General features: G+C 40.0%; 1 protein-coding gene and 1 non-coding gene across 2 annotated transcripts in view; both read left to right on the forward strand.

Annotated features, from left to right (window-relative positions):
* Positions 1 to 208: 208 nt before the first annotated feature.
* The window catches only part of LOC108705161 (adhesion G protein-coupled receptor E3), a 34,323-nt gene continuing 22,207 nt past the window's right edge, over positions 209 to 12,324 (forward strand). The window contains exons 1-4 of the mRNA XM_018241968.2: positions 209 to 287; positions 7,348 to 7,383; positions 8,921 to 9,103; positions 10,680 to 10,832. Of these exons, the coding sequence (XP_018097457.2) occupies positions 236 to 287; positions 7,348 to 7,383; positions 8,921 to 9,103; positions 10,680 to 10,832 (424 nt within the window). The 5' untranslated portion in view covers positions 209 to 235. The remainder of the gene's footprint in view (positions 288 to 7,347; positions 7,384 to 8,920; positions 9,104 to 10,679; positions 10,833 to 12,324) is intronic.
* trnak-uuu lies at positions 5,542 to 5,614 on the forward strand. Its single transcript has one exon. It is a non-coding gene; the product is annotated as a tRNA-Lys (tRNA).

The raw sequence follows: 12,324 nt of genomic DNA on the forward strand, positions 1-12,324 counted from the left end.
TGAGAAAATATGTCCTGGGGCTGGTTAATAATTATCTTTGACAGATTTTTGGGTGCTATCAATTGCTGCCTTGGAGAAAAGTTTCCTGTTTTTAGTAAATCATTCCACTGTACTTATACAGGGCACTTGTTGATTATGTAATATAGGGGAAGGACCAATAATCTCTCTTTTTATCACTCTAGTGTTTTCTTTGTGACACTTCCCTATTTCTCTCACTCTTTCTAATGGACTAACCATGCTGCAGAGCTGTAACAGAATGAGAACCGGGGTCGGGTCGTTGCTGATAGGTAAGTGCAATTATCAGTGAATAATTAGTGCATCTGAAGATGTTATATTTATATTGTCTACTAGAACTGTCAAGGTGGGTTCAATTTTACCTGCAGTTATGCTAAAGCTTAACCCAATGCACCTCTCTAGTTTGCTGTTGAACTAAAGCACCCAGAATCTTATAAAATTGCAAAGTCACAGGTTAGAGATTATAGTTCCAAAGCAATTTGCCCTACATTGCCATACTGGTTCTAAAGTGATAAGGCCAAAACTAGGGCTGCCATCCACCGGTTGGAAACCTGGGCAGGATTCTCCTAGATTGACATGGCAATTGGCCAATGGTAGCCCCCATGACATCAGCAGCTTTGCCCTGTAACATCACTGTTCCACCCTGTGGAACTTCATTGCCCCATAAGATGGCAACCCTATCCAAAACCCATTCCATTGATTAATGGATTACACATGTGGGGCAAATTGCTCCACCTAAATGATTCTTTGAATTTCATGAGCTTAAAAAGTCGTAAAAATAAAGTAAATTAGTATTTAATAAAGTACATTATGGGGAAGATCATCCTGGAGACTGTGGCGGGGTGTTACACCAGGCTGCAGGGTTCTAAACCTTTCTTCTGGGTATTCCATTGGTAAACTTGAATTGAGCTGTTAGCTAAAAAGTGCACATTTTTTTAAATAGAAAACATATAAAAATCCACTTCAAAATTATTAAAAGAATATAGGAACAGCAAAATGCCACCAAGATGCTTTTGATGGAATAAGGGACACACAGTTCTAGATTCTATCAGCTGCTACCAAAACAATGGACATCATGGACAGGTTTAGTGTAGAATCATTTCTAATCACTGATGTCTTTGCCTTGGATCTCCTTAACTTGTAATTTCATGTTAGCCACTCGACTTCAAGCTCTTGCCAAAAAATGTCCCTCTCATAGCGACTGAAGAATCCACTCTTTTTTTCCCATGACAGTATCCCTTTAAGTGATGTTTCTGGGTAGCTAAGAGTAAATGTATCTGGTGATTCCTCAGGAAGGGGGTTCATATATTTTTATCATTCAGAAGCTAATGGGCAGAGACAGGTGCAATGTACTGTTCTTTATTAGAGAGTTATTGCAGTGTATATAGAGGGTCTCATGCACTGATATTATGGTGCAAACTGTTCTGTAATAAATGTTATTACATACACTACACTGTGGTGGAAATAGCTGCAACTTTTAGGACATATCCTTTTGCCAAAATACAGTTCTGACATTTGCCCAATGTTCCACCCATCTGTAGCTGCTTTGTGCCAGTTTCAGCATCTGCTAATCATGTGTCTGGCAATGAATGTAAGAGGGCATGGACTGGGCATGGAGCTGAAGATGCTCGGGCCACTGATATCAACCAGTGAGAAGCCAGCTGAGATGCATGTACTGTAATCTCCCCAAAAAGGAAGTTTGTAAATATTAGATGGCCAATAATAACACAATCTGTTACAAATATTTTGGACAGTGTATTTTATCAGTTTTATCTGACATCTATTCTTCCTGTTTTGTAAGATGAGTTTTTTTGTGTGGCACACATGACTTACTGTTTTACATGGGTTTAATTAACATTAGTTTCACTCTTAGATGAGGCAGATAAATGATTATCCTGTAAACAGGGCAGGTGGCAGATCCTATGTGTCACGTAGAGGGATAGCCATATTCTGGCCACTTCCTCCAGCTTTTGAATAGGATCCCTGTTATACACAATGTGGGGACAAAGAATAATACATGAGTATGAACTCTTATTATGACTCAAAAAAGAATAACCTGTTATAATACACAAAAGCCATGAATATCCTGTAAATTATATCCTTATAAACGGTGAGTTCTGATGTCATCAGTTATAAACGGTGAGTTCTGATGTCATTTCTGTCACATGACTCACTAAAACTTGTGTATTATAATAAATAAAGTACCCCAGTTGCAAAATATGAGGATATTAGAAGTTACCTCGGAGTTCCATGACCTGTATAAAAACACTTGGCCTTCGGCCTCGTGTTTTTATATGGTCATGAAACTCCTCGGTTACTTATAATATCCTTATATTTTACAAGAGGGGGTACTTTATTCACTATATAATCATTGGCTTAAGTCAATTTCTACATATAACCCACCACCTGCTTTGCCTACTGCATCAGCTTGTAGCTGTCAAGGGTTAGGTTAGGGGGTGCTGTGGAGGCAGAGCTGGGAAGGGGAGTCCTTAAGACAGGATCTGGCTGTGCACACGAGAAACAGAAAGACAGGACAGAAACAGGGTGAAGAGGGCATTAACTGTTACAGAACGGTGCAGGTATAAAACATAACTGGACAGGACAGGAAACTGGTACAGAACAGAGAGGGCAAAGAACTGGACTGGACGGTGAGGGCATAGAACAGAACTGGCCAGGAACGGGAATGGAGCAGGAATGGGAGGGCAAGGCAAGGTCAAAGCAGGACAAGGCAATGAAGACAAGGCAGGGCAAAGGCTAGAGCAGGAAACAAGCTAGGGGCGATGCCACAGTGCTTATGAAGGCCAATGCTCAGGCAAATATGGTGAGGAGGGCTGTTTTTTACAGGGCAGGTTCAGCCCTGATTGGCCAACCCCAACCCACCAAACAGGCAGCTGCTGGGGAGCAGCTGCAAGGGCCATGTGACAGATAGTGAGCAACCCTGACAGACTGTCTACTTTGGGATTTCATAGTTACATAGTTAAATCGGGTTGAAAAAAGACAAAGTCCATCAAGTTCAACCCCTCCAAATGAAAACCCAGCATCCATACACACACCCCTCACTACTTTCACATCAATTATATATACCCATATCTATTCTAACTATAGAGTTTAGTATCACAATAGCCTTTGATATTATGTTTGTCCAAAAAATCATCCACGCCATTCTTAAAGCCATTAACCGAATCAGCCATCACAACATCACCCGGCAGTGCATTCCACAACCTCACTGTCCTGAATGTGAAGAACCACCAACGTTGCTTCAAATGAAAGTTCTTTTCTTCTAGTCTAAAGGGGTGGCCTCTGGTACGGTGATCCACTTTATGGGTAAAAAGGTCCCCTGCTATTTGTCTATAATATCCTCTAATGTATTTGTAAAGTGTAATCATGTCCCCTCGCAAGCACCTTTTGATTGATGGGGCTTATCCCATGGACACCAAGTCCACCTATGTAGCCCTATGGGTTTCACCGCATACGTGGCTTCCTCAGGGGCATTCTTTTCACAATGATATCCAATGAGCAAATATGGAGAGGTGTGTTTATGTCATTTATTGACCTCTTTTTTTTATAAAGCAATCCATAAATAGTAGAGGAAGAATGTATTGTCTAAGGTAAAGTCTCTTCTTTAGTTTTGCGCTTACTACAGGCTAACACTTACATTCATTTACTTTTTGGTGTTTTTACTTTCCTGGCAATACTTCTCCTGGTCTATAGCAAGCAGAATATTAACCTGAGAAAAGAGCTATGGGAGGGGACAAGGGAGAGTGAGCAAAAGAGAAAGGGACAACGACAATCAGCCGAGTCAGAAATTTCTTTAAAGAAAAGTTCAAATAGATTGATTTATTTTAATTTTTGTGCTTCATGGTGGTCATGAGTTCGAGCTATAAATGGTATACTGTGCACAATGAATATTCTGTCCATCAGTCCATATCCAGCAATATTATAGAGCTAAGAGACCTCAACACAGACACACACCATCTATTGCCCTTAAAGAACCCACAAACTAACTAAAGTCAGGAGAGTATTGCCCTATCAATCGGCTGCCACTAGTCCATTCTATATCGAGCACTAGGTCCTTGCGTTGCTTGTTGTGGTTATGGTTTCTCCTAAATACTTGGAACTTGCTGCAACACAAAAAGTCGCAGAGAAGAAAAACGCCCATAAGAAAAAATGCACATTGACGTTAATACATTTGGAGTGAGAAAGATTGTCGTGCGTCTAACTTTACCAGTATGACTGTAATGCGTTTCACAAATTCGCTCATCGGGACAGATTTGCTCATCACTAGCCAGGGTTAGTCAAGGTCATTGTTATCTTCAGAAGAGAACATTTTCTAAGTAGGGTGCTGTTACCCCTAAAGGCTTTACTTCTGCAGCTGAAAACCTCCTCTTCCTCAGCATGGTGCTTAGCTAGACTTCTTACTACTGCATCTATGCAAATTATAAAAAAGAAACCAGTGTATGGAGTACATGAAGTACATTGAAAGAAGCTTACCACTTTGTACGGTGGGCCCGGGTGTACACGCCCCAGACCTTCAGACGTTGGTCCCTATCAAACTGGGGGACAATATGTTTCCAAGAGTCTGTGTTCTTCTTGAAACACAATTGTGTCCTTTGTTTAAGACTGCTTTTAGAGCTGGATCAGTTTCCAAAATGTATATTTTGTTATATTTTCTGAAAAATTCTTTTTGTAAGCATTTTTATTTTTGTTGATCTGTGTATTTATGTGTGTACTGGAATCACTGCCGTTATTTATATGAGCGTTCTCCATCATTTTGTTTCTATTAAATAAACTGTTCCTATCAGTACTTGCTGCTTTTTGAAAGGCCGTTTCCAAATTCTCTCTGCTGTAACCTCTATTAAGTAATCTAATTTTAAAATCCTCCATATTTTTTGTACATATGCATCTCAATCTTAAAAAATTACTATATTGAATACTTTTTATTAAATGTTGTGGACAAGAATTGCGTCAAGAATCGCATTTGCTAAACAATCTTTTCTGTATATAGTGGTTGTTACATCATTTTCACCATGTAAAGTAATATCCAAAAAGTTAATTGACTGAGCATTGAATTCACAAGTAAATTTTAAATTGAGGTTATTACAATTAATATGAGAGATAAATAGATTGAATTGGTCGGTAGACCCCAACCAAATCAGTAAGACATCATCGATGTATCTGTATTGTCAATAGATGGAAAAATCACAGTTTTGAAAAATGCAATGATCCTCCAACCATCCTAAAAAAAGGTTTGTGTAGGAGGGGCAAATTTGGTACCAATGGGTGTGCCACAACCAGGTCTTTGCTTGCATCTGATTCGCTTTCCTCGAGGCTCGTTAAAAATAAAACAGTGCCCTGAACCAGCGTTTCCACGTGCTGAAACCCAGGATCGAACCAGGGACCTTTAGTCTAACGATCTCCCAACTGAGCTATTTTGGCAGCCGGCGCTCCTGTCAGATGGCCCGGCCACGGCGCTGGTCTGAAGCTCAACATTTGGTTAGCCCCCTCACCTTAGCCCCCTCCCCTGGAGCCCGGATAGTTCAGTCAGTAGAGCATCAGACTTTTAATCTGAAGTTCCAGGGTTCAAGTCCCTGTTCGGGCGTGGCGGCAGTCCCTCTGCATCGCCTTTTCCTAAGGACCCAGGCCAAAGGGGTTGTAGCATCTATCTAGTTAAGCCTCAAGGTATTTTAAAAGGTGTCGAGTATAGCAACAGACCATAGCAAAAAAAAAAAAAGGGGCTGCTCTTGGAAGAGCTTAATGTGGAGCTCTTGTGTGGTTTTTTGCTCCACCCAAAGTTTCAGACGTCAACAGATCTGTCCTTTAGAGAGATCCCCCCTGCCTTGCACATTGCTTAGCCCTCAGTCTGTCTGAGTTGTTTGTTTTTTTTCCACAGTATGTATGAGGGAGAGCCGCCGGAGATGGCCTGCTGCATCATTAGCGCAGTAGGTAGTGCGTCAGTCTCATAATCTGAAGGCATTGAGTTCGATACTGACACAGGGCAGCCATTTGAGTTAATCCCCCTGCCGGTGATGCAGCGGAGAGAGGGGTGGCATTTTGTTTGTATTGTTGTTTTTTTTGTTTGTTGTTTTTAATTCTTTTCACTGCACGGCCACGTCTCTGGGGATCGTTACGAGTATCATTTTTCATTTTCGGAAGTCAGATGTGGCCAGGTCATTCCCAAAGGGCAGCGACTGGGGAGGTATTTTCTCTACTAAGCGAGAGCAGGGGGCCAATCTTTCATATTGCCCCTTGACAGATCAAAGTATTTATCAAACAAAAAAAAAAGTTCTGTGTAAGTAAATATTTGATAGATTACAAGATAAATGAGATAAGATAAAGGGCTGTTACATCAATAGATGCTCAATTAAAGCCACTTTTCCATTTAAAGTTATTCAAAGTGAAAATCAAATGGCCACTATCTTTTAGATAACTGGGAAGTCGAAATACCAGCAGCTGAAGCAAATAATCAATGTAAATTTTCACCCAATGAACCTATGCCTGCTATGATAGGGTGGCCTATAGGTGGGTGAGTAGATTTATGAATTTTAGAGAGATGATGAAAAATTGCAGTCTTCGGATGTTCCCAATTACAGAAGATAAAATGTACATTGTACCATCTGACTTCGGCTTTTCTATGTGGTGTTGTCCAGGCTTGCGCCAGCCTCCTTTGATGTTTCCTGCTACAGCATCTATGCCCCCAACTTTCATACTCTTTTAATCACCCTCATGTCTTTACTGCTGGAAAATGTACAGTGGACTGGTAAAGGCATGTTTCTCTAAGGTATTATTAACTATGAGGAAATAAATGTCTGTAACCCTATGGGGCAGATTCATTAAAGTTCGAATTGTAAACATTTCGAATTTTAAAGTTGGATTTTTGGTCAAAACTCACAAATTAGAGTTGGGAATAATCAAAACTTGAATTAAAATTCAGGATTCATCATACCTGGACTCAGGGAACAACTCGAATTCGACTATTCGGCACCTAAAACCTGCCGAGTTCCTGTAGAATTCAATGCCAGAGATCCAGTGATCCATTTGAAGATGTTAATAGCCTTCCTGACATTCAATTTTTTTCCTGAGAAAAAGTTTGATTTCTAGTTTAGTCTAATTCAATTCGAGTTTTCGTGTAGGTAATATTAGTTTGAGTTTTAGACATTCAAGTTTTATCTTAAATAAGATCCTATTTTAATTTCAAGGTCATTCATTTTCATTTGAATTAAAAAAGCTCTAACATTCGTCCCTTGATGAATCTGCGCCTACATGTCTTTAAATGCACAATGAATTCATTTTATATTTACTGCATGGTGACACTGTCTGTATTGTCTTCTTCAGCTCTCTGTGCATTAGATGTCTTCACTGGAGCTAAAGGTGAGTTGCAATTAAACAGCAAAGTGCCACTGCAATGCTTAAGGTAAACCCACTTCTAGATTCTACCAGCTTCCAAAACAAAGTGTGAAGATTCAGAACTGCGTGTATGTTTTATTATGCATGTTGAGCCAATGAATGGACATCATGGACTACTTTCCAAAATTTTCTTTAAAGGTCAGCGCTAATTGAAAGCTCAAGGGAAAAGTATGATGAAAAAGAGAAAGAGATGAATTTTTTTATAGTGTAGTATTTTACTGGGAGTTGTAGTTCCACAACCAAAAAACTATTTAGTGCAGTTACCCTTTACAATTCACCACAGGTGGCTGTTGGATGGGTACTTACAAACGTTTAAATTTAGCATGTGCACATCACGATTAGTGGAGAATAAAATTGTAGGATAATTCTTCTGAGCTGGAAGAGGTTAAAAATGCGCAAAAATAGTGTAAAACCCTTTTTATTAAATAACTTAAAAAACCAACTGATTGCACTCACATTTTAGTAGTTAAAAACAGGCATATAGTCACTTATCCGTGCAAGTCCGTACTGCTGCAAGTCTTTTCCAGCGGTTGCTCACGTGTGCCAGTTGTTATGACTGTTAACTTTCTGAGTAAAAAGCTCTAGAAGCCCTCTGTTTCTTTAGGATGGCAGCTGCAGTAGTACCTTGGTGTAACACCAACACCATGATGTTACACCAAGGTAAATTTCATCTCTTTCTCTTTTTCATCATACTTTTCCCTTGAGCTTTCAATTAGCGCTGACCTTTAAAGAAAATTTTGGACTGTTGTTTTGCACTCGAGGAGAAATGAGGATCGTTGGGTCAGACAACCAAGGGGAAGATTCAGAGACTTTGGTCACCTAACTTTTTATAAGTTTATATTTTCCATCATGGACTACTTTGCCAGGTTCAGGCTGCCCAACTTCCATTATAAATATAGAGCAGCCATTTTTAAATCACAGTAAACATTTCTTGTGTTCTTGTGCTGTTTCACGGTGGAGAAAACACACCATGGAAAATTTGCGAATTGTCGCGGAGAATTTATGCCAGGAGAATAATCACCACATTTCTCTTAAAAGAGTGAACTTATGATTTTTAGTAAATGTGTTGTGAAAATATACTTGGCAAAGTGAGGCGAAGAGAAAATTCACACTTTAGTAAATTTGCCCCAATGTGACTGAAGAACAATTTGTTATCAGGGTCAGACTGGGATGGCAGGACATTGGGAGAAAAAACTCAGCTGGCATAAAAAAAAAAAGATATGCATTGACTTGCGCTACACGTGTTCTCGCATGCCCACAGGGCCTCGCTGTTCACAGATGGGGTCCCGGTGTTCGATCATGGGGCCTCAAAGGTTTGGAACCTGGTGGGCCACAATGATCTAGTCCAACCCTGTTTGCTATATTTGTGATGAATAAAATAAGAAATGTTTCTGGGTAGCTAAGAGTAAATGTTATGGGTTCATATATATTTTTGATTTAGAAGGTCATTGGCAAAGACAGGGTTCAATGACTGATTCGTGTGACTTCTCTTGCCCCACAGGTACGGTGAACATACCTTCAAAAGCTCGGACCTTTCCCCAGTGCAATGGGAGTCATAGTCAATGCCCAAATAATTCCAGATGTGAGGAAGCCCCCTCTCTAGGCTATTACTGCATCTGCAACTCAGGGTTTTATAATAACGTTGAAGATACTCATGTTTCTTACCCTAGTGGATCATGCACAGGTATGGAGACTTTTGTGTCTACATCATTACTAGAAATTAGACTTCTGTAAACTGTGGCACAAAAAGTTCAGCTCACACAAACCAACCCCCTCAGACCAATGATATTTGTACATGCAGGTTTGATTGGTTTGTAGATAACTGTCCGCACTAATCCAGACAGCTACTGAATTTTCCATCTCTAGTTCCTAATGCAATCAGTGTGGAATAATATATTGGTACTGGGTAGGCACAAACTTAACCATTTCAGACAGTACTTAATTTCTATGGTGTTCTGATCACTTTACTGGCAACCTACCAAGCTCTGCCTGATTGGAAGTAGCCTTTTCCCGTAATTCCACTACCATTGTGACTGAGTACAGAGTTGCATTTTCCGCAGATGTGTCTAAAGCAACAGATCATCTTTTCAATGAAGATGCGGTTATTGCACCATTTCTGGTGCTCATCGTTAATATGAAGTTTGTGCTTTATTTCCTGGACACAAATCTGCTGCAGTCCCCAGCGGTAACACTGAAATCACTGCCAGCTTGTAGCTTACGGTGACTCCAGGGTTACCCTGTGTCAATAGGCAGTCTGCTGTGCATTTCAGAAGGTGAGGAGCGATGGATATACTGGTGCAAAGAAGTTTAAGGAGCATAATAATAAAAAGACAGAAAATATGACTTTAAAGGAGAAGGAACGTTGTATCCCACTTGCTCATATCAGCAGAAAACTGTACCGGGGTTATTCCAGCGAGCACCATGAAGCGATCCTACTCTGACTTTCTCTTTCTTCAATTTTCCTGGGGCAGTCGCATGTGCAGTTGAATGAAATAGCTGACTTTCGGCCCTCAGTCCAAGGCTCGCAGGGCAGTATTGGATAGGATTGGCATGCAATGTAGGAAGATCCAAGTTCCAACCAACTGACTCTGTCTGGAATGAGGGAAAAGTCATTAGTGTACATGAGTTTGCAGAATGTACCCAGAAGTCGGGCCACATGCAATTTTATTAGGTTGCTTGTAGCCCGCATGACTTTTTGGTACAGCGTGCAACTTTCGACAACATTTACATAGTAACATAGTAAGTTAGGTTGAAAAAAAGACACATGTCCATCAAGTTCAACCTTTTAACTCTATTTTTACCTGCCTAACTGCAAGTTGATCCAGAGGAAGGCAAACAAAACCCATCTGAAGCCTCTCCAATTTGCTTCAGAGGGGGAGAAATTCCTTCTCCTGAAATGGCTATGGTGCATGCAGGCCTGGACTGGCAATCTGTGGGATCTGGCAAATGCCCGAGGGGCTGCTGTAAGATGCCATAGACATTCACTATTTGTGGGCCTCTGGGTAGCTGAAATGCCAGGGCCAATTTTGATTCTCAATCCAGACCTGGGTGTATGATAACAAGACAGAGCTCCTGGAAGGATACTAATGAATGGTGAGGGAAAACAACCAACAATTTAGGAAGCTGATGGTACAGTAGCATCAGCGATATATATTGCTATTCATGTAGTCTTGTGGCACCATTGTCTTACAGCAAAATATATTATACTTGTACTTATTAGGGTTACTCATTCTGGATCATACATTTTTGTTCTGTTTTAGACATCAATGAATGTACCCCAAAGATTACTAATGCTAAGCCCTGCAAAGATCCAGCCTTCTGCATTAACACCATAGGCAGTTTCCTGTGTAACTGTCCCCCTGGATTTGTCAAGCAAGATATTAACCAATCAGGACAAGATGTCATTTGTGAAGGTAAGAAATGAGCCCAGGGCTGGACACTAACATCAGAGGGATATATCCTGCTCACATAGCCAAGGTTATGCACCTACAATGGACTTTCTTAAGACACAGTCAGTTGGTCCATTAACAATTCAATAATTGCAATGCAATAAGATGTCATTCAAGTACCTGGTCTTTATCATTTTGTTTGCTTTTTTAAATATTCCACTTTAGTTCTGCAGCACTTCAGTTTCTACTTCAAAATGTTATTTGATCACTAGGGTCCTACTTACCCTAGCAACCAGACTATGGTTTTAGTGGCACTATCCAGTAACTGCAGCACTGTGATAATTATTCCATATTATAATTTTATTGGCTCATTAGCTCATGTAGACAAAAATGGCAATGTTTCGGGCCTCACAGGGCCCTTTATCAAGGCTTGATAAAGGGCCCTGTGAGGCCTGAAACGTTGCCATTTTTGTCTACATGAGCTAATGAGCCAATAAAATTATAATATGGAATAATTATCAGAGTGCTGCAGTTACTGGATAATGCATAGTATTCCCTTGACCCGAGGCAGGTTGGGCTAATCACTGATGAGCAACTGATCCAAAAGGATTGCGCACAAGGTTTGAGCACTCCATTTCTGTATGGTTTTAGTGGCACATCTGAAGAAGAATAGGTGGGTCTGAACAAAAAAAAAATAATTCAAGAATAGAAACAGTAATAAAACAGTCCATTCTAGTTCAATTAATTGTTTTTAGTTAAAGACTGTATCCTCTTCAGGAACCTGAAGAATGAAATAAAAATATACAGGTTTAGGATCCGTTTTTGGAAACCCATTACCCAGAAAGCTCAGAATTACAGGTCCTTCTCCCATAGACTTCATAATCAAATAACTAATTTTTTTTAAATGTTCCTTTTTTCTCTGCGATAATGAAACAGTGCCTTGAACTTCATCCCAGCTAAGATAAAATGAATCCTTATTGGAAGCAAAACAATCCTATTCGGTTTAAATAATGATAAAATTATTTTTTGTAGTAGACAATGTATTGAAATTCAAAGTACGGAAAGGCCCCTTATCCAGAAAACCCCAGACCAGAGTATTCTGGATAACAGATCCCATACCTGTACTAAACTGAGTGTACCTTCTAGCCCATAAGACCTCTTTGTGAACACAAACACAAGTGGAAAGAGAAATTTTGGGCATTATTTTGCTTGTCCTTATATGCAATTAACAAAGATACTTGCATTCTTTTTCCCATAATATCTGCTCTGATCCATGTATATAAAGTACAGAGTGCACAGATGCATTACTGGAATCAGTGGCTGCCTTGAGGGGATGGTATTTCCAGGGTTCCCTTAGCATATTGCAGCTACATACGCATCTAAGGTGCACTTAGATAATTGCACATAGATATTAACATTATGCATGGGACATGAAGCCATTCACACAAATTCTGTAAGAACAACTGGAGCCTCTCGTTGTGTGTGTTTTACTAAAGCAGGCAATCATTTGCGTGTG

The sequence above is a fragment of the Xenopus laevis genome, chromosome 3S, assembly GCF_017654675.1.
Source record: "Xenopus laevis strain J_2021 chromosome 3S, Xenopus_laevis_v10.1, whole genome shotgun sequence".
Taxonomy (NCBI): Eukaryota; Metazoa; Chordata; class Amphibia; order Anura; family Pipidae; genus Xenopus; species Xenopus laevis.